Source organism: Taeniopygia guttata, chromosome Z (genome assembly GCF_048771995.1).
Source record: "Taeniopygia guttata chromosome Z, bTaeGut7.mat, whole genome shotgun sequence".
Taxonomy (NCBI): domain Eukaryota; kingdom Metazoa; phylum Chordata; class Aves; order Passeriformes; family Estrildidae; genus Taeniopygia; species Taeniopygia guttata.
The window spans coordinates 39,476,395-39,499,810 of NC_133063.1; the positions used below are offsets into that span (position 1 = coordinate 39,476,395).

General features: G+C 38.6%; 1 protein-coding gene across 1 annotated transcript in view; it reads right to left on the bottom strand.

The window, feature by feature from the left end:
* Nucleotides 1-23,416, bottom strand: part of DGKQ (diacylglycerol kinase theta) — an 87,630-nt gene that overhangs the window by 49,605 nt on the left and 14,609 nt on the right. The window contains exons 2-5 of the mRNA XM_032744075.3: nucleotides 14,655-14,734; nucleotides 5,470-5,569; nucleotides 909-994; nucleotides 132-257 (exon numbers count right to left, since the gene is read on the bottom strand). Of these exons, the coding sequence (XP_032599966.3) occupies nucleotides 132-257; nucleotides 909-994; nucleotides 5,470-5,569; nucleotides 14,655-14,734 (392 nt within the window). The remainder of the gene's footprint in view (nucleotides 1-131; nucleotides 258-908; nucleotides 995-5,469; nucleotides 5,570-14,654; nucleotides 14,735-23,416) is intronic.

Below are 23,416 nucleotides of genomic sequence, written 5' to 3' on the forward strand. Positions count from 1 at the left end.
GTGTATTTACAAAGTGTATACAAAACATATTTATACAGTGTAGAAATAAATTATGCTTATATCAAGTGTTCAAATAAGCATGTGCTCATATATATGTGGTTCCCACAAATACATGCAGCAGCACAACATACCAGGATGCCACACCATTCACATCTCATGCCAGAGAGCACCTCAGAAGACCCACAGGTTTTTTTGCAAAATTCACAACGAGCACTTGAAGAAAGGTTTCCCTCCCTCCAGTGATGGTGGTAAGTATCCTGAGGGAACACATCACAATTTAGCATCACATGAATCACATACACATGCATTTTCAATACAGTTTTTAAATCAGCAATTCAAATAGGTCCAAGGAAATAGCAACAGATACTAGAGTATTTAGCTTTTTTCAAGATAAATATGAATCTTATAACAATCTAACATTTCACTGAAAAAAGTTTGATAAAACTATCAAAAAATTTATCACAGTGTTTTTCCTTCAGTCTACTAAAAAAATTATTTAAAAAAAACATCCTACAATAGGCAGTTTTGCCTCAGTCAGACTGCAGAAAGCATGAGGACAAGAGAATGTTTGCCAGGGATGCAATCCAGCCAACAACTCAAGACACAGAAAAGTTTCTTCTGCAAAGAAACTTTTATATAAAAGATACTTGATTTTTTTTTTATTTGGAGGTTATACACATTCCATAGATTTTTTCAGCAAGAGTTCAAAAGCATTGTGCATATATCAGCATCTAAGTTCATCTCACTCTTTGTAGTATATTCTGAAGTCCCATATGTCCTTTGCCTGTCAATAAGCAACTAAAATGCTTTGATAACTGGCAGCATGTGAAACTAAAGACCAAGACTGCTCCTTCTCTAGTCCACAAAATGCACGACCACCTTCCCCTGCAGAGACAATCTGCACTTACATGGTCCAGGTGTCCATCCTGGTGACACTGCCGGCAATCACTGCAAGCAAACAGGATACAGTCTGTGTGCACATGTAGCTCACAAACTAAAAGCACAAAAACAAGAAAGCTTCTTTAGGTTGGAAACCCGAAGGTTTTTCTGCATCTCCTTCTGATCCCCTTTCAGTACTCCTCCACTACCCTTTTCACACCATACTTTCTCTCATTCATGCTCTTTACATTCAGCAAAGGTAGACAATAAAGAAGTTTACCAGCATTGTTTTGTGTGTTCCTCTACTTCCTCTGTGTTAAAAAGATGCAGAAATATAAAGGAAAGGCTGAGCTAATTTTGCTCAAAAGCAGCACTTGTCATATTTCCTCCAATCACAGCAAGTTAAAGAGTGTACAACTGCTTGGCTTTGTCTCGTAGTTTCACAGGAATGGCTGCCTACTCTAACATACCTGTACCTGAAGGCTATTTTGATTTGATCACCATATATAAGGTAAATCACTATTTCATTGTCAAAAAAAAAAGGAAATAATTTTTTCAGAGCACTCTTCTAAGTAAGGTTAACATTGCCTTCCAAAATATTGTAGGTACTGTAGGTGGAAGAAGTTTGAGTGAACCCTGTAGTTGTTTAGGCAAGTTTTGGTTTTAAAATACCTTCATTATTTAAAAGCTGACTTGAAATACCAGATGTGAAGGAAAATAATCTGCAGTTATGCTATAAAGGATGAGTTACAAAAAAACTCCACAAAAAAAAAATGATAGATCTCAATACCTAGCTTCATAATTTCAAGAGTTAGGAGGGTTCTCTGAGGCCTCAGAGACAGAGAAGGATAGAAAAGATCCTCCTATAGCTGCTTTGTAAACACTTGTATTACTTTGGGAAGGCATCTGACTTTTCATCAAGTAAATGAAAGTAAGAGATATGCATCAAATTTTTAAAATACTTTTTCAGTTCCAGTCAAACAAGTTATTTCTCCAAGCATATCACAAAAATATGAGAACTGTAATCTGAAGATTGGAAGGTAGCAACTGTACACATTAGCACATTATCTGAAAGTATCTTGAAAACAACATTGTTAATTTACATAGAGAATAACGAATTTGAAATCTTAATCTCCCGATTTGAAATCTCAGTCTTCCAATTTGAAATCTCTTTGGACTCTTCCAGAGCAGAATTAACATTGTAATAGTCTAACCCCAGGGAAGACAATCTCCGATCACACCAAAGCAGACTCATGACTAAGTCAACCAAAAACACACAGAGCTCCCCATGCTCCGTGTCTTCACTGCACTCGAGAACTTCTCTCTGAGCTGTGGCACAGTCCCTCCCCCACTCACATTTCTCCCTGTTCATAGATATAACAGGAATTTTTTCCATTTTTGTCAGTTCAACTAACCAGGCAAACTAGACGCTCAGAGTCATACTCTTGGCCAATGTGTAAAGTGTCCATAGACAATGGTGCAACTTCAAGGAATTTATATAAGCATTGAGGGTTTTATTGTTAATTCTGCCAATACAGACACGCTCTGCCCTTTCCTATGCTTTGTAAGAACACAGAGGGGCTTTTACCCTTGGTTTAATTCACATCTGCTGCTTCTAGCACCAACCCTAGCCCAGAATTGGTTAGAAAGATGTTTACATATATGGCAGGAGTGTCCTAGGGAGTTAATCCCTTAAGCTGACTATCCTGGTGCAGGAAAGAGGATAGTTTTGAATGTAAAGATCAAATTAGAGGTCCTACAAAAAGAAATTTAGTTTTTATCAGCCATTCCATAATTTGCACAATTCTTTAATTCATAACAGAATGACAATCTTCTGTTCAAGCTAGTTATGAAAGTTCTTTATGATTGCCAAAAACCACAATCTGATTAATTTTAGATACACAAACTTGAGAGAAGAGCCTTTAAAAAATGTTAACTGCCTCCTTCTCCAGTAAATCTGCTGCTCCTGCTCAATGCTTAGTAAGGAACTTTTGTAAAGAATTCAGCACTAAAAAATTGTTTGGATTAGTCCGATTTCTATTTCTTACTTTGCATCCCTTCTTCCTGAAAATAAAAGGAAGAGCAACTCTCACCATCATGAATCCAGGTTCAACTGACACCAGTGAAATCTGGCAGCAAAAATAACTGTTCAAAGCAATCAGTAACTGTCAGCAGAATATGGAGTCAATCTATTGTCATTTTAGCCAATGACATGCATGTATTTATTTCACCATGGATTAATACACATGCATGCTCATTTGCTCATTTCTGAGAACAGGTCCCCTGCTGTGCACCCACAAGATTTACATGAGTGAAATATTTTACGTCCTTTCAAGAAAGTTTATTCTATTTTAATATATAAACAGTGCAAATCAAGTGATTAAAATTATCTTACAAGTACATTTAATGATGTCAACAATTTGTTTAGAAAGATAATTACATCTTAACCCTTGTTTTTATCTTAATGGTAAAGAGTCCAGGAAAAGTTCTTAATTTTAGTATCAGACATGAACATCATAAACAAGACCAGATTAGCAGTATTAGGCTAAATCATTAGACATAAACAAAAAAAAGAAAGTTCAATATCTCCACCTGAATTTAAAAATTCTACAGCTTAAAACACTAGACTTCTAAACAAATTCCACAAGCATTTTTGAAGAATAAAGGAAGAATATTGTGCATTTTATGAACTTTAGCAGCCCATTTTAAAGATACTTTAAAAAAAATTAGCAGCGAAACAAACTGTAGACTTACTGGTATTCAGATAATGGGCACAGAACAAGTCACACCACACAAAATAGTAAAACTGTAAAATCCATGTGTGGAAAACAATTCAGAATCTTCAACAAACCATAAAAACATTCTGTGCATCTGTAATACCTAACTACAACGTGATTGCAAGTGCTTCATGTTTACAAACACTTAAATAGAAACATCTGAAAAAAAATATTCCTTTGCACTTGACTTGTGCGCTGGATTTGGCTGGGGTAGAGTTAATTTTTTTACACAGTGGCTACAATGGGGCTCTGTTTTGGGTTTGTGCTGCACACACGGTTGATAATATAGAGATTTTAACTATTAATAATATATATAGAGATTTTAACTCTATTAATATAGAGTTTTAACTATTCTTTAGCAGGGCTTACACAGAGCCAAGGCCTTTTCTGCTTTTTGTACTACCACACTGGGGAGGAAGCTGGGGGAGGTTGAGAGGAGACACAGCCAGGATAGGTGACTTAAACTGGCCAAAGGGATATTCCAGATCATCTGACATCCTGCTCAGTATTTAAAGCTGGGCACATGAAGGAGGAATGGAGAACACTTGGTGATTGGCAGCTGACTGGGGTTAGACCACAACAAATGGATACAATGCAAACGCAGTAGAATAGAGTAAGAATACGAAAGCAAAATTTAGAAAGCTTTAACTAAATTGGATCATTAAACTAAAGCTATTTGCAATAGTTAAGAGGGTATAACTAGTGACAACTATTTTCTTTTCATATTTCTATGAATGGCACACAGGTTCTAAGGTCTTACTAAGATAGATCACTAGAAAATTCCCTGTGCTATCTGTAGCTCACAGAACATCCTACCAAACCATCCCAGCCACACGGTGACTATACTAAGTGACATATTCCTACTAGTAAGAAGAACAGTTTGGCTCCATTATGCAAGTCAACAGACAAAAGCAGAAAAAGAAACACTGCGCCATTCTACTTCTAAATGCTGTGATCAAAGAGGATTGCTTCCCCTACACATACACATAGAAAAACCATATTTAATAGGACATTATCTTTACCAAAACAGTGATTTTGGAAGCAACTCAATTCCCTGAAGAATTGATTTTTTCACTCAATAGACTTTTTTTAAAACAGTTCAGAAGTAATATTTCTGCAAAACAGTTAATTCTATTTAATCTCACAACTCAACTGAACAACTAATAGACATTTAAAACAAGGGAGAATTGAAGAGATTTTGATGTCCTACATCAAAATCAGTCATGTACTCATGTCAACAAATCAAAAATATGGGATTTGGGTGATTTCTTTAATTACTGTTTTTTCAGAGAATCCATGTCAGAACACTCAGAGCAGTACTATTTTGAAAAACAATATTTTCAAATATCTTTCCATTGAAGGTACCTCATCCCCATTACAAGTAACAGATATCTGAGACTAGTAACACAGGAAATTCTACATTCTTTTCTAGAAATACGAATACCTGATGATTCTCTGTATCAAAAGTTTTCACTGGAAACAGAAATAAATTACCTCAATAGGGCAAGTCTTTCTTTCCCCATAATAGCTCCCCATTCTTTGCCCATCTCAGGCAGGGATTCATTGCACACCACCACAGACTTGCTCCAAGTAAATTGGAGAAAAGGTAAAAAGAGTGTACATGTTTGACAAAATTTGCAGTTTATGGAAGGTGGTTGATTTATTATCCCTTAGTTTGAAGTATGCCTTCCCACGACCAATGAATGGATAATAAACAAACCAAAAACTTCTCAAGCACTCGAGGTATGCAGTGTAAGGAAACTGCAGGTTACGGGTGGCACACAGATGGCCATACAAGTAGGGCTTAAGTTACCTTCACATCGAAAGGCAGGTGACTCTAGGGACTTCCTGCACACAGCACAAAACTTTCTTTTGTAATGTCCTGGAGGCCCAAAACAGTGTGCAACTGGAACCTGCCAGCAAAGAATGCATAAGACATCATCAATATCAACTTCCAAAGTGTCAGTTAAAGTTCATAGAAGCTGCCTTATCTTGCAACAACAGGGCAGTATACACAATATAAACTTAACTAAGCACAAAAATAAATAGACAGATGAAATATCCTTTAAAAAACAATCATACTTAGAAATACATGATAAATACTTAAATGTAACTTTTTAAAATTCTTGGGAATGAATATGTATTGTATATATTTTTAAGCTGATTAGCTTCTTGATGATTCACAACAACATGAATCCAAAGGCTTCCTTTGGGACGTACCTGTAATCGCAGCTGTTCTTCTGAGCATTCTTAATTGAATCAAGGACAATTAAAGAGTAATTACTGCACAGGTGAACAAAATACCCTAAAGACATGCACAAGAAAACTTTTAACATCTCAGTGCTGCCACCGTTCAGGGCTCTCCACACGCCTCTCAGTTCCTCTCTGAATACAGCCTGGCCACTGGCTGACCAAAGGGATTGGTTGGTCTCCCCCTGCTTTATTAAGGCTTTGAAGCCTGAGATATCCATCTCCTGAAGTATATCCAGATTGAGGTTCCTCTTGACTGTAGGTTGAAAATGATAGACTATGATTTTCTCCTATCATTCAGCAAGAGCTGTCTGTACCAACCATTTTGGCAATGTGTTTCTTATTATTAACTTACCTTAGACTGTTTTTTTCTTGCTTAATTGATTTTATTAATTATTAATTCTTGATTAATAATGAAGATGGGAAGTAATAGTACCAAAGGAACAACAGATGAAGCAAAGTAAAGAAGAAGAAACATACTTAAGTTTCTTCTTACCTGCTCTAGAGACTACTCTTCCTGCAAGATGCATAACTCCATTAAAGTGACATTCACATTAGAAGGAAAGAACGTAATGGCATGTTTAAAGTCCTGGAATCCAAATGAGTTCCACAAAAGTTTGCCATTATTTAGGCATTTAGTATTATGCATTTGACATGCTCTTCTTGCTATAATGAAGTTTTACACATCAAATTTATCCTGTGGTTGTATTTCTAGTAAAAGCTGACAAAGTATTATTTAGGTTTCAAAATAAATTAATTATTCCCAGTAAAACTTTGGAAATAATGACTTCAGATACATGCAGTCACAGAGAACAGCTTTTCCTCTCAGATACACTGGTAAAAAAATCCTTCAAGGTTATTCATCAGGATTTGAATTTTTCCCTTTGTATATTGAGATTTTCCTGAGAAGTATTAGGAGCAAATCTGACATGTACTGTGAACACAGAATTTCATGACCCAAGGAGTTGCTTCCAGTTATAAAAATCCAATTCCCACAAGAATTTTCTGTCTCAGAAAATATGGGGACAGTTACATCAAACAATCCCATAATTCAAGCATGAACAATGAAAGAAGTGAGATAAAGTTTTGCCAGATGCAACATAAGGAGAAAAAAAAGAGGCTGAAAGTTTAGTCAAGAAGAATCAGTAACCCCCAAACTGCAAAGCATGTGGTTCCTCCAATGCTCCTCATAATTACGCTTTAGTAGAAAAAAAAGGACAAAGGGAGGAAAGGGAGGAATGAAATATGTTTGTGTTACCAAACATGAACAGGACAGTGCACAGCAACTGACCACTGAAACAGTCACCAGCTCCCTCCCCCAGCAGACTGTGAGGAATCCTTGACTGACCAGGAAACTGCCCATTCAGATCCCATGCTCCCCACCAAGCAGGGCTGAGAGCCAGCCTACAAAAAAGACTCCATATCAGTATCGCAAATACAGAACATAACAGCACTGCCTCCAAAAGCTTCTAGTTTGTAACTCGATGTACAAGTTGGGGATTTAAAAATACAGCCAAAGCATTCTTTTCGGATGCATACCCTACTCCCACCAGCCCAAACTGAAACTTCGTTCTCTGCAGCCCTCCATCTCTTACATAAAGTTTATAGCTGGCTTACATAATTTTTTTTTTTTTAATCAGAATACTCAAGCTATATAATGTATGTTTACAAAAATAACATGTATCTTTGGGGGGGGGGGGTGGTGTAAATTATCTTGGAAAGCCTAGGAAGCTTTAATCAAACTATCCCAGATTAAGTTTAAGCAGTTATTGTGGAGGTAAAGTGCCAGAGCTGCAGCTCACTCTAGCTGTTTCAAAAAAAAAGTTTGCTAGGAGAAGACCACTTGCACAAAATTAATCCTGCATAATGAATTCATGTGCAGAAAATTGGTAAAAAATGACTATGTGAGCACAACCCAACCCAGGCACTGCAACTGCGAGGAGTACTGAAAAGCCCTGGTGGGATTTCTTCAGGCAAGCTTTTCTGCACATCCCAACCTGTCTTCAGGTTTCAAGTGTCATCTTTCAGTGCCCTACCCCTGTCACAGCCTCAAGCACCATGCAGCCACCTAAGGCAGAAGAATTCCCCCTGAAATCAGACACAGGGGAGACCCCCCTTAGCTCTGAGGTGTGAACAAATTGCTCTGGACACCCAGCATGAGCATCCAACCCCCTCAACAACCCAGCTTTGAAATACAGGGGACTTTTCTGGCCATGAGTCTGGCTGTTTCATCTAAAGCATAGCTTAGACATGCAGGCTATTCATCATTGTCACAGAGCACTTCTGCTGAAAAAAAGAACATGCAAAAAACAGTATTTATTTTGGGAAAAATTGTGAAAAGGATTTTGACAGAAGGCAAACTGATTCAGGGTCTGATTGTACTTATCTAGAACACTCAAAAGAAGGAGACCAAGTCCAAATTCTTCAGCTGTTCAGACCATGGTGACAATTGTCTGAAGTCTCAAGTCACTATCAAATGGAAGGGAACAAATTGCTGATTGAAATGTTAAGGGGGAATGGAGAAGAGGGAAAAAAGGGGGGGGAAAGTTTCATTAATTTATTTCTTACAAATCAAGACAAAGAAACTTTGTTTATCATGAGTGGTCTTTCTAACATGCTTTGGAAGATGACAGATGTAAAACCAGTGTAGAGCCGGACGGAAAATGGGATGGGAGTATGATGGAAATAAAGAAAAGGTAAAAGAGCGAGTACAATATAACAAATACATCAATTACATAATGTTTCTCCCAACACATTTTGGTTGCTGAACAAGTTCTAAGCACCTAATATAGACATATATTGAAAAAGTATTTGAAACTCAGACTAGAAAAGCCAGTGAGACACCATGAAAGAATACAGAACATTACATGTTATTGCCTAGTTTACATCCACCTCCATAAGTACAGCAAAGTACAGAAGGTTAAGGTGGCCTACAGCAAAAATGTTAATAATTTATGAGAGTTTAAAAGTGCTTTTCCAATCCATCTACTTAAATTACCTTATGAAGACCACAAAAATAGATTTCTACAGAAAAATACAGAAAATTTCTTCTAGTAATGCCATTAAATGACATCTAAGTGCCCTTACAATATTGATTAGAAGCATATCAACAGAAAGTATAATGGTAACACTCCAGTATGATCTCCAGAATGACTCTGCACTCAAGGACAAGATACTCCTAGTTCCTGTTCTATTTCCTGCCATCTGTTAAGGAATGCAAGGCATTAGAGAATGATAGGAGCATTATCTGCAAATGCTCCTATCTGCCTGTAATAAAATTTGGTCCTCTCTATGATAGATCTATCTACCTAAGATTGTAATTCCTTCAGTGCAATCTGTGCAAGTGCACAGCAGTTCCACATCAACCAACAAGAACAGCAACAAACTGCTTTTAAAATTCAAATGTATTTTAATTCAAGTACTCTTCCTCTAAGGTGCAGTCACTTTATACAGAGTGGCCCAGCTACTTTCCAGACCCTCTGATTTGTGCATAGAGTCAGGCCAGACTGTCTTACTGATCTGCAGCCTTCAGGATGCCCCAGCAGCAGGGGAGAAAATAACAGCTCAAGGAAGGCCTGTTTTTCACCCAGCAGCAGCTTGTTTTCTACCACTGCAGGCAGAAGAAAGCTTTATCTTGAATCATGAGGCAAAGACTTCCATGTGCAAAGGGCAATGAGAGTAACACAGATATACCAAATGCCAGTGTAGTAGCTGCTGTCTTGGGCAGTTCCTTTTTAACCTACTAAAAACTTTTCTAAGGCCTGTGTCTAGAGATTATTTTGGCCATGCATATCCTTCTCCATCACACCAGGGTGACTTGCACTTGGCATGACTTTGTAAAAAAATACCAGAAACATTAAGAAACTAGGGTGGCAGGACCTGAGGTAGTGTGGGGCTGAACAGCTTCCAAGAAGGAAAGGGTAGACAGAAAAATTGATTCTAAAACTCTGAACAACAGCCTCCAAGGGTTGAGTAAAAGGAATTTAACTTAAGATCACTAGCTTGCAGTTCAAAAACACTGCTCCATTTTAAGGATAAGTGCAAGCAGCTTGGAAGCAACCATCTTCATCGGACACCCACAAGGGCAGTCATACAGGGTCATTCTCAAAGACTGCTCTCAACATAAGGCCAAAAAAAAAATTCCTGATAAAAATTAAAATGGTGTTTCTGAAAAAAATCATGTATGGATGTTTAAGTGTAGAAGCACTTGCCTATTTAAAGTTTCTAATGTTCACTCCAACACCTTTGCTCTAAACCTTTGCTCTAGGGAGGTAGATATATGGTGAACACACTTCACTCTACCCCATGACTGTTCTGTCCAGGCCTAGACTATACCCTCTCTGAGAGAAGACAACAATTTTGTGATTCAACTTTTGCCCCTATTACATCTTTTCAATTACTTCCTTATTACTCAGTAATCAAAAATAGCACTTTGATTTGTTTAAAACCTCTTATTTAGCAGCAAAATATTTCTGTAACTTGAATACACTGTGTGCTCTGTAATGTCCTCTATTGTTTTAGTATTTTAGGGACAATGCCTATCAACTACTCTTCACTTGTGTCCAAACTGACTTTCTTGCTCTGAGCACTTGATTTATTGGCTGGTGTTTAAAGGCAATGTAAGTATGCATTCCATACGGTAGCTCTAAAATGAAGTAAGAATACAAAGTTAAACAGTGTCTCAACACATAATAGGACAGGAGAGACAAAATCAAATACTTAATTATCAAAATTTTAATTGGGGCTAATGCAAGGGAATTATGCACACATCTGTATACTATCCCACTACGTTCAGGATTATTCTTCTTCATCCTGCAGATCTCTGTGACAGGACATTTGGTCTTATATACTCCAAGGTCTTAAGGGCCCTTTGCAATGGATAATGCATCCCATGCTCTATCAGACCAGATTGACATGAGACTTCTACTCAAAAGTAAGACTTGTGTAAAAGCTTTCCACTGCAATTAAGAGCTGCTTGGCCTAGTATTTTTTGTACTATAAAAATAATACATGCCAAAGTCACTCACTCTTTGTTTTTATTGCTACAGAGGAAATCAATGTCCATGTCCTCTTATCAAGACAAAGATTAAGAATTAAACACAGTGCCATCCCATAATGCTTCTGAAACTGAAGAGTCACTGATACAGCTGCAGAGCTCATCTGGGAGTTCAGATCAAGTTTCATGAGAGTATAATAAACTCTCCTGAGCTTACAAACTAGGAGGAGCTAGCCCTTCCTTACCTCAAGCTCTGAGGTTCCCCTTCAGGGAGAAAAGGGAGAAAACCTTGGTGCAGTGCCAAGATTACCAGCAAGCAGTTTTAACCCTCATTCAGATTCTAAATTATGCCATGTGACTGTCTCCAAGCAACTGCCTTGCTGAAGCAACACAAGCATGGGGCAAGTGCTGGAGAGCTGGGGAGAGACCTTCTTGACAGAAGGTGGTCAGTGCTACCCAGCAAGGACCCAGGTAAACTCACAGTCACAGTATGGCTTGGGTTGGAAGGAAACATTTATAGGTCACCTAGTCCAAATTTCCATGCAGTGAGCAGGAACCTTCAACTAGACCAGTTGCTCAGAGCCCTGTCCAACCTGGTGTTGAAGACATACAAGGAAGGGGCATCTACCACCTCTCTGAGCAACATCCGACAGTATTTCACCATCCTTATTGTAAAAATGTTTTCCTTAAATCTAGTCAGAATGCATCCCTTTTTAGTTTAAAGCCATTACCCCTCATCTGACTGCTTTGGGCCCTCCCACAAAGATCTACTTTCAGATTGTTACTGACCCAAATAACCACGCTGCACATAGCCGAACCCAGAATCCAGAGGGAGAAACTTAGATCAGTGGACAATTACAAGAGCAGAGACCCCTGCAAGCACCACAGCTTTCCCATTCCTTACCCCAGCCCATGAATGCAGCAGCTTTCCTTACAAAGGAAAGTTTTATTTTTGGCACAAAAAGATTCAGAAGCTGATAACCTAGACTAGCATTTTTCCATTCTAGACAACCTGGCTTTGAGAATAACACCACACAACAAAGTCTCGTGAGCAGACTTCAAAGCCTTCTTAAATGGAAATGTTTAGAAACCATTAGGGCAATGCACCAACACACCAAAAAGAAAAAATAAGCACAGCAACTGCTGAACATCACTAAACCATTCTTCATGTGGTCCTATTTCAACTTAGTTTTCCAAGAACCGTTATATAGAAAATACACACACACTTCCAAGAAGCTGTAATACAGCTTCAATTCCAACCTAACAAGGGAAAACAAAAATTCACATTTCACCCCCAAAAACATTTTGGTTTTACTGTAATTTTGTTTTGTGTTGGTATTTGGGTGTGGATTTTTTTGTCCTCCCTTTCTCCTTTTTTTTTTTTTTTTTTTTTTTAATGTGTACTGCAAAGTAGGTAAATACTTAAGGGAATGTAGGAAAGAGAGAGTTTGAATTTGAAAAAGTTGCTGAGACCCTTAACATTGGAACAAATCATAAGCCCTGCAAACTTTTCAGAAGACTGATCCATGAAGGCTTGTTTAGAAACATCATGACATGGATCCACTCTGGAATACCAAATGCAGGTGATAATGATTTACAATAGAGAAAAAAATTCATGGGTCAGCCTTAAGAATGATCTGAGAGTGGATGCAGTTGTGGCATGCTTATGACTCTGCAGGCCTTTACATGACCCTGGGAAGGAAACCCTACTGTCAGGAATAAAAGTTTCCACCAAACATCTGCTGAAAAATTATTCTTTGATGGGTTGATTTAGTATCAAATGACATACATTCTGATGAGCTTTAACAATTGCCATCTTCTCTAGATGAAATCCAGGCAACTAAAAAAAAAAAGTCTCATTTCTGTAATACACTGAATATTGACATAGCTGAAAGAACTATCAGAAAAAATCCCACCAATGTTCCCTCCTACGTAAGACCTTTTAATAAATAAATAATCTGAGAGATTGAGAAAATAAACTTCCCACAAATTGTATAAATGGTTGTCATTTGTTTTTTGCTCTGTTATATTTTTTATGCAAATGCCAAGTTTGGTATTTGCTTTGACAGAGCCTGCATGCAAAACAATATCTCCTATATGGCAGCCTTCACTTGTACAGCTGATCAGGATCAATGCAACTTGGATGACCATGTCAAGGGAACATGACTGTCCAGAACAAACAGTACAATCCAGAGTTTTCAAAATAAAATCATTACCGTTCAAGACAGAAAACACAGAAGACTCTTTGAGCTAAACACAGCAACGCTGAACTGCAAACAGTTTTAAAGACTGACAGCACCACCAAATAACCATCCTTGCTGCGCAGCACAATTTGTGTTTATTGTTTACAGATAAATCACAAGATAAAAATTTTGGGGCAGATAGATTACAGGGACTGACAATAGAGAAAAAAATTACACTGACATCTACAACTGATGCAAATGGGAACATTAGTAAGTTTAAATGGAGGATTTTTACCATATAAAAGCAAAGGAACAAATGCTATTTTAAACAATAAATTAAATTTAGAGCAAATCCACCAAAGAAGCAGTCATAAACGTTTACAACACCCACACTCTGAATTAAATTACTATTTTCCAGTTGGATTTTTGCCATCCCCCTAAAGGCCCATGTAGATACCTATATAATCTGATTCACTATTCCTTTTGCTATGACTGACTGCCAACATACTGAAAAAGCAGAAGATGCTAATTCTAAGTAAAAGCACTTCTCACTACCTACGTGGCCCTTTACCATGGGTTCTAAGATTTACAGCTGTATTTCTTGCTGTTTCACTGGCAAATTTCAAAAATTTATCAGACACCTTTTTGACACCTCTCAAGATGAAAGGTATGTAAGGAAATAGGAAAAGCAAAAAAGAGAAAAAGCAAAGCTTTGCATTGGTACAGCCTAGCAGCTTTATCACCTACAAAAAACATACTGAAGAAAAACAAATGGATAATTTCTCTTTATCCAATCCATGTATCTCAAGCTGTATATTGTTTTCAAACTAACTTCCACATCTCACCCCCTACACAGGCTTCCACAACAAAAAGGAACTGGTAAAATGTTTTATGACACAAAGAAGGGAATCAGCTCCCCTTCATAGGTCTACACAATGGATTCCCATATATGTGCTTTGAGTCAGCAAGGTCTGTAATGAACATGACTGATTTTATAGCCATATCTCATTCTACTTTTGCCTGTGGCTCCTTAAGGTATTTGCAGTGTTTTACTACTTTTCTAGTAAATTTCTCATGTCCTTCTTCCCTTCCATTCCTCTTCTGTCATCCTTTCCCAAGTGGGTAACACGTTTCGTTTTCTCTTCAGTTTAGCTTCTTAGTACCTTCTTAGTTGCATCTCATTAAAATCTGTAAAGTTGATTCATGTTTTACACCCTTTGACTCAATCTCTTTCACATAAAGTCTTGTGGGAGAAGGTCACAAGCCATCTGAAAGTAAGCACGTTATTGCAAAACTTCCAGGTAATGACACACAGTAAGAACATCTACTAAAATTTAAAGAATGCAAATAACTAGTCTTGAAAGACAGAGTATCTACAGCTGCTTATAGCAGACTTTTCAAAGGAAGTGTAGCTTTGCCTGTGAGCAGCTATAAAAGCTTCAGTAATGACTAATACAATTTTTGCATTATGATATGAAAAAAACCCACTGCTATATGGCACCATGTTCATTAGTGATAAATGTGTGGTATATCACCCCAAGACAGAGACAAGCCAGTATCACTACTCACCCTTACAAGGCTGGGAGCAATACATGAGCATGGAATCTTGACATTCTTGAGGCACTTTTCGTGAGACATGAAGTTGCAAACTGGGGAAATAAAATAAGAACTATAAGCAACTCTTCACAAGCAAGGGACTTTAAGAAACACAATCAAACCAAACCAAACATGGAGTCAAATACAATTAGGAATACATATTTTTAAACACATTTGCTATCCCCTAGGTTTGAGAACGTACACAGCTGTCACACCCCGAGCAGTGCATGAACTCCCATTCATTTTCCTACTAAGATGCTAGCAATGGAAAAGAAAGGACAGCTTATCCCCGAACAGTACAAGCGTACAGCAGGTCAGGTCCTCCTACACTCTCTCTATCCATGAGCATCAAAATTAGTTCTTAAACTTCAAAAAAAGTTTTAAACAGTCCAAAACAGCTCTTTGATGTAGCCAAAGCAGAAGGACATTTGCAAATGAATTATTCCACAAGCTAGAGCATGTGACATAAATGTGAGAAAACAAAATATTGTTACAAACTGAGTGTAATCAACAACAGTCACCAATTATAGGCAGCTTTGAAAGTCAAGAGCAATTATTTCTTTTATTACAGGTTTATAATTCCATCCAAGCTCCACAAAGCATGCTTTCAAGCATGACAGTGTTTTAAAAGATCATTTCTCATGGAGGGGATATTTTCTACAGCTTCTTACCATGAATTTGCATTACATTAAGTTGTGTGAAGAAAACAAGAGATTCTTTGCTTCATTCCCACCACCTCTAATTAATTAGGAACTAATAAGCCACTCAGCTATGGATTTAGAGTCCTCTTTCTTTCAGAATTACTCTCCACCAGTTCAAGCATGAAGCCTTGTGCAGATGCTCAGCTCCTGACCTCTTGAGCGGAAGATCAGACCTCTTCCAGTGCCAAAGGCAGAAGATCATTTTCCAGCAGAAACTGTTGCTGTACACAGAGGGTTTTCCCCTCCCTGTTTTTCTTACATTTCACAAGTATCTGACAACATCCCAAGTGCTTCAAACTCACCATCTGCAGTCCACTATTGCCATTGACTGTATAGCTAGTGTCACCAGAAGCACTCAATTTCCTTTTCTCCCCTTTCTCCAGCTCATTGACTTTTGATTGCACACTTCTTCTTCCAGGTCAACTGAAGCATTAAAATCCAGGTCCACTTCTCTAAACAGCTTATTGCCAGCCATCCAAAGTAAATTTTCCTTCTGATAGCACCAAAAGGATGACACCTTTCCTCTTGGCACTCATCTTAATATGAGCAGCAAGCACTTTCTTTTTTTCATTAATCTACAAGTCAGAAAAGAAGCACTACAAATCACTACTGTGTTCAAATGTGTTATTCATCATCTATGGTTGAACCTGGAATGATGACTGCACTGATGAAATAAAGTGGGAAGGAGCAGAACCAAATCTTCTGCTGGGTGCTATGAAGTGTTATGCATGTCTCTAAGGTTTATGGCTGTTTCCAACCAAATAGGGCAGATCAGGAAAGGAAACAGTCAAAGAAAGGATGATAAAAGGGATTCTTGCAGCTGCAAATGCAGTTGCTTAACAGAATTGAAGGTGATCTCTATGGTGGGGAGGAGCACACAGCCTATCAGCGCAGAGGAGACCAAAGAAAGCAAAGTCATTGTCCAGGCAGTGATGATGATGAAAGATGCATCTCCTGCTCCAGAAAACAGGTAAGAGTCCACACAAAGAACTGGTGAATCCTCATTCCTGATGTGTTATCTCAACATGGACATAGTGCTAATATAATGATAAGATAATTAAACTTGCTCCTTCTTTAGGTGTCATAATTAAACTTGCTCCTTCTTTAGGTGTCAGCAGTATTTCCAGGGATGCTGTTAGGAGGATTACCTGCTTGCGGTGAGAGTACGTCTTTAGAAGCTACCAGAGAAAAGGGTCAAAGACCACCTGCCCATTACCACCTATAGTCTGAAATTCGCCACTCCTACCCTGAAGACATCTACCTCAGCCATTTGTTCAGGTGACCTTGTCACAGTCTCAGAGTGGTGCCCAAAGTTTATCTGACCTGGCTCAGCAAGGTGAAATGCTCTCTGAAGGCAGAAGTCTTGTGACAAAGGTTCGCATGGCTCTGACCTATGAAAAGCAGAGTATGAAGCTTCAAATACAAACAGGCAGATGTCAAGAACTTCAAAAAGAGGTGAGAGCTAGCCAAGGAGGAACCAGCAGTGACTAATGAAATTCAGTGAAATGACATGGTTTTCCTACATTTTTCTAGTTCAGAAGCAGGCGGGTTAGAAAGGAAAGCAGAGAGCATGGTGGTGCACCCTGATCACAAGAATTTTATGATCTGCAAGATGCAGCAGGCAACTGAAGTCTGTAAAGCCACCCTCTCCAAGTGGCCATTAGATTTAAGTACACACAAACTCAATGCACAAGTCAACTGAGCCCTACCCAAACACCTTAGGGAATTCAGACAACCAGCTGATGGAAGACGCTCCTCCCATGAACCTTGAGAGATGTTCTCTACTTCTTTAGACAACTCAAGTCAGTACGCAGTACCACAATTTTCCCTTTGCACTGACAAACCTAGAAAAACATGGTCCTGCATAAACACAGTAACATATGTTACTGGATAAGGAAACACCTCATGACACAGAAAAGCATACTAAGTCAGCAACTTCAGAGAAGCAGTAAAACCAAACAGTGAATGAATGTTTCAGACAAGGAGCAAAATAGGAAGGTGCATAAAGGTTTTAAATGTTTGAATGAATACAGAAGACGACTACACAGAAAAGAATTAGTTTCCTAAAATGTCAGCCAGAAAATTGAAGCATTTGCAAATAATCCAATTAAGGAATATCAGGAGACAAATAGCAGGAGATAAACAGTGCCCAAACATAGAAGGTAACATTCCCAGTGAAAGACTTTCACACGTTTTTCAGGAGCTACTCGCACAACTCCTCCTCGGCTTGTCACATTCCTCAAGGGGTGAAGTTACTCCTACAAGTCACGATTTGTTTTTATTTCACACATTCCACACAAAAAGAAATAAACCCAAAATGGCAGCAAACTGAAGCATTAACAATATTGGAGGGGGAGGGGGGAGGTGGCAAAATCCTACATTCATATCAATAGTCCCAGAGGGGCTTAATTAAGTCTTATCTTCTGACAGGAGAGGTTTTGTGAGTTTTAAGGGGTGACCTTTTATTAGGAAAAACCAGCCAGAACACACTGTTTGTGAAGTTTCAGTAGATGAAATGCAAAATTCTGAGGAAAAAGCATTTAAAGGAAGAGGACAGGCAGATCTTTTTAAAGGATTAAGATTTCTTGATCCACAGAAACTCAGTGATGAGCTACAAGCAGACATATCTATGGGCTGTAAGTCAAAAGAAAGCCATTCAATTGCAGCTTTCAGACATTGTACAAAACATTTACTTAAAGGTTTAGGGGTCTCCATGTGGACTCTCCAAGCATCTGGTTAGGTGTCGGAACCCCGGCCTGGTTCAGGGGTTCCGTGTGGTGGTAAAGTCTCTCCTCCAACCTGTGCTTCCAAAGAAAACTCAGCAGTCTCTTGTTGTTTGGTCTCAAGGCAGTTTATTGCTAGTTATCTAAAAGATTGTCTCCTCTGGCTACTGCAGTTTGCTCAGCAGCCCAGGCAGAGGCACACACACCCTGACATACTCTCTGACTCCCGTCTTCTTCTCTGCCCGCCCAGGGCTGCTGCTATCTTTTATATGATATATTACGTGATGCATGTTTACAGTTTTTCCCCAATACCTACTACCTATATTAGATGGTGCTTTTCTACTCTAAACCAATCCATAAGTGCCAACATCACCAAGAACATGGAGGTAAGGAAGAAGAAAGAGGAGGAACAGGACCAGCCTACATTCCTCCATCTTAAAACTTCTGACCCCCATGTACAAAGTAAAAACCCCCCTGTACAGGTGTTAAAACCCCCTAGTACAATACTAAAAAATTCTTCCTTCTACTTTGTAACTACTTCTACTATACTATCTAAACTTTTGTGACTCCTTGTTCCACCTTCAAAGTTGGTAAATCATCCATGGCTCAAACTCAAAATCACAGCTGTTTCCAGCTGCCTGCCAGGGTCTCAAATGCCTCCAACCAGGGCCTGGAACCTCCATAAATGTCTAAGGGACATTTTGAGTTCCAACAGTCAGGCATATCTGACAAGTTTACCTTGAGGCTTTCTGCTATACAGTTATAAATAACTTCCTTGTGAAAAATTTGGTATTGCCAATGCTCAATAAGAAGCTGTTTGGCCATTGGACATCACAGTGCTGCTCCCCGTCCACATGGAGCACAAGATCTGGCTTTACAGCAGGCTCTGCCCATAAGCCATCACTTCCTAGGCCATTTTTCCTACCACATTCTGTTTGACTTGGTGTTTTAATAAAGGTCATGTGTACATACACTCATGGAACCTACAGTCAGCATCTTTCCAACATACACTTGAAAAGAAACAGAAAATGCCCCTCTCCTGGCCTCCCTAGCAAGGCAGAATATAAATGCTGGGAATCACTGTAACTCATGAGATGTGTAGCAGTTCTTAGAAAAAAAAAAGGCAATTTATACCCTCCAATATGTCACACTTTTTCCACATAAATATTTTTCTCTCTGTCCTCAAGACGGACTTCAAAGCAGAATCCAAAACTAGGAAGAAGAAAACTGTGAATTATGCCCCGTAGGGACTCTAGCTATGTATTGGTGTCCCACGAAAATGATGAGAATTCTGGGTGAGACTTGCTCATGAAATATCAGATATAACACATAAACTTATCCCCCTTTTGAACAGACCATTCAGTCCAGAGGAAAAGTCTAGAAGGTGTTAAAAATTACTTCTGTTTCCTCTTTGGGAAAATACCATAATTCAGTTCTGGTGCTTTTCAAACAGAAATTTATTTATATAGCTGTATTTTACCATGTTAGGTTTTATTTAATATTTTCTTTTATCTTTAACCCTGAAGCCTAACTTTGCATTTGCTAAACATTTTTATAAGTAGAATTATCAAATTGCTCTCCAGGGAGGATAAATTTTTTCAATTTTTTTTGACAATAAATTTTTCGTTTCTGGAAAAATTTAAGTGCAATTCATTAAAGAACATACACAACTTATTAATGTGAATATAAACACAACTAAATTAAGTGCACTAATTCTCTGAGACATCTTGCTAAATGTAAAACTTGGAAGAAGTTCCTGTCTTGGAGAGTGTACTAGAACGAATGGCCTGAGTATTACATAAATGGAATATCTCTACAGTCCTCCACAAAAAGCCCTACAAATGTATATAGATTACATGAAAGAATTACAAGGGGACTAAAATAAAATAGAGAAAGGAAAATGTCATGTTCAAGATCTAATGCTGTATCAGACACCTACAGGCTCAGCAGCAGCTCAGCCATTGCACAGAGAACCAGCAAGCTGATTTTATGCTTGTACATACGAGCCTATGTATGTATACATACATATGTACAGAGGTGGCTTTTCTGCCACTCCTTTCCAGCCTTTTCCTAATAATGTCCAACATTCAAGTTGCCTTTCTTTGACAGTTACACAACAGGTACATATTTCCCTGGATATACCATTGCAACTCTAACATCCTTTCCTGCCTATCTGTAAAAGCTGATTAAAGACTCAGCAGCTTGTAAGAGAACTTTTCTCCCCTTCATAACCATCACTTTACATTCAACCACCCCAAGCAATAAAATGATAGACTGAAATATACTTCTGTAATCCTCAGATGCTGGTGTCAGTGTGAGCTCTCATCTCACTACTGGACTTTGTAAAGGAGGTTGTGGACTGTTACTGGAAGAGTTGTGTAGCACAATCCTCCACACTGCCACAAATCCATGTGCAACCTCAACTAAGTTCACTGCTTCCCTCTATCACTTTTATCTGAAACCCAGACCCAGGCACGCAGTGTGTTTTTATTTTAGCACTTCACACACTGTGAAAGCCACCTTTCAGTTCTAGTGGGAGCCTCCCATGCACAGTATCTCTGTTTGTATCTGTCTTCTACTAAGATGCTCAGAAAAGCAAGGCTAAGAAAAGGCTGTGGTTATGGTTATCAACTGGCTCTGGCATTAGACTTGGATGGCCAGGGGAATGTTGTTTGTATCTTCCTAAGCACATGAAAATTTTATAGGATGAAATAAAATAAACTTTTTACCAGATGAAATACTGAACAATTTGGGCTTTTTCAACAACAGGTGTCTAAAAGTGTTATACATTATCTCTATCTAAATACATAATTTTAAAAAAGTTATTAAAGAAAAAAGTTCAAGCAACAGATGGAGAAACATAGACAAAGTCCTCAACATGTATCCAAAGTCTAACTTAACTCCTACTCTGAAGTGTGTCTCTGTACTCACAAGTAAACTTCTACACCCCAAGAACCTCTATCCTCCTTTTTCATATGACAACCTTTAGCCCTTTATTGTATTTCCTACATCAAATGAAACTCATCTGTAGTCACGTCCTTCTTTTTTCATCTGAACAAGTCCCAGCAGCTGTAAGAAGCAATGTTTTCTGCCAGTCAGACTGACAGGTCTCTGAAAAGACAGGTCCATGCCCCTTAACACTTCCCACCACACATTTCCAGACTTAGCTGTCATGAGACTGCAGCAAGCCACAACTGGACCAAACTGTGATTGCCACAAAAGGGTATGCAAGAAGTCCAGAAGGTGTACATGAGAAGTCCAGCTTCCCACAGGTGGCAAAAGGACATGTACCTTGTGGTAGCTTTGGCCAGAGCCTGCACTGATAGGGGTCCAAAAGCCAACAGTGCCACAGCTGCAAACACCAGGGTGACAAGAACCAAGAGTAGGATTTAGTTTTTATTTCCCAGAAAACTGTTGGGATTCAGTGGACATCTTGGAAAGGTGACAGCATAGGCATTTTTTACCTTACCACTCACCCGGTGCAACAGAGCAGCAACCGCTGCAACAAATGATGTTTGGCAGCAGTTTCCTTGGGGCAGAAGGATGCGCAGTGCAGTTTCAAGCCTTGTGCTTCACAGTAAGCATGGCTATTTTTAAATGCAACAGGTACTGCAGAGAGAATAATGGCTCTTACCATTTACTCCACAGGGGTAATTCATTCCAGCAGTGACCACTGAATTTATTTTCAATACTTCCAGTAATTTTCAGTAGCTCCAGTAAAGAGAGCATTACTGTTAAGAGTGCACTACAGCTATATCTGACTACAGAGTCTGTAGAGTTAGGGTCAGATTCTTGCATGCTGTAAATCAGCATGACTACTTTCAGTATGTTAAAATATAACAATTTACCAAAGTCAAAGATTTTTAACATCAAGTCAATACACCAGATTATAAATCTGACCATGTAGCATACATCTTGTTTTTATCAAAATGAAATAATAAATTAAAGGTAAAACATTACCAGAATTTCCATAAAGCTTCGTGCTTCGAACAGACAGCCATCAGTACTTCCAGCAATATAAATATTTCTCTTTAACAGATGCAATTATTACGAATATTTGCCCCATATGTCACCATATATATAAGGCATTCAACAATCCAGATTAAGAGGAAGCATTTGAATTTGCCTACACTACAGCCTTTTATGTAGTTATTCTCACCCCTCCCCTCAGTGAAAAAACAAAACCTCAAACAAAACAAGATAGTGCTCAGCAACTGAAAAACCAGCTTTTTTTAAGAGCACTGTCAATCACTTCTAGAATATGAGAAAACAAGATGTTCTTTTACTGTCCCTCTTATTTAGGAAGGAAATGTAAATACTTTTTCAGTCCAGCCAATATCCCCAGGGTTGCCCTGAAACATAGAGGAACTCTCTGCTTTCTGGTGGGTCAGCAAACCAAACTGCTTTACTCCAGAACCTGGAAGAGCTTCCAAAATTCCCAATTTGTTTGCCATGATTTACAGAGATGCCATAACTTCCACCTTGGTTCTGGCAGGATGCATAGTCATGAAATTGCAGCACTGGCTTTTGCAAAGAAACTGTCGACAAGTGCTTAGGGAAGGAAGATGGGTACAGAAGTGCCTAACATGGAAGATTCAGTTTGCCACAATTAGTTAATAAAAGTGCCCCATGCACACACAGGCAAAGATGGCCACTGCAGGAGGCACAGCTACTGCAGCATGCTTAAAAGACAGAAGAAAAACAAACAAGAAATCTAGCGAAGCCAGGGAGTAAACCGAAGCTTCAAAGTTGTTATGCAAGACAACAATAACAGTCTCTACTTTCCAAACAATGAATCAGTGGGACTTAAAGGGCATATCAGCACCAAGACAATTCAGCCTAAGTCAATCTAACTCTTTCAAAACAAAGTTTTATTTTGGTCAAAACTAAGTAGGTCATTTCCTCTGCTCTGCCTGCTCTTCCATAGCATGTGCCTGACACAACAGAAGCAAAAAGACAGGTTTAATCTGCCTGTCTCCTTCAGGGGCTTTATCATTCCCTTCTGAAATTGTCCTTGGTGTGCAAGCAGGCTTATTTTGTTCAGCAGGACTGCCTTTGCATTCACTGAAGAGATCCATTGACAGTTAAAAGACAACAGCTTTCAGAAAATGCCCACGGGCTAATTAGTCACAGATTGGAGAAAATCTATCACAGTGTTCTTAAACTATACCAAAAACACCAGACTGCTTATCCAGACAGGATCATTCAAGCTGGTGGAGGAGTCACTATTTTCAGGAGTAACTTAAAAGCAACACTTTAATTTTACTTGTAAGTTTGTGGGACTCAACTTTTGAATTTCTTACACAGCTTT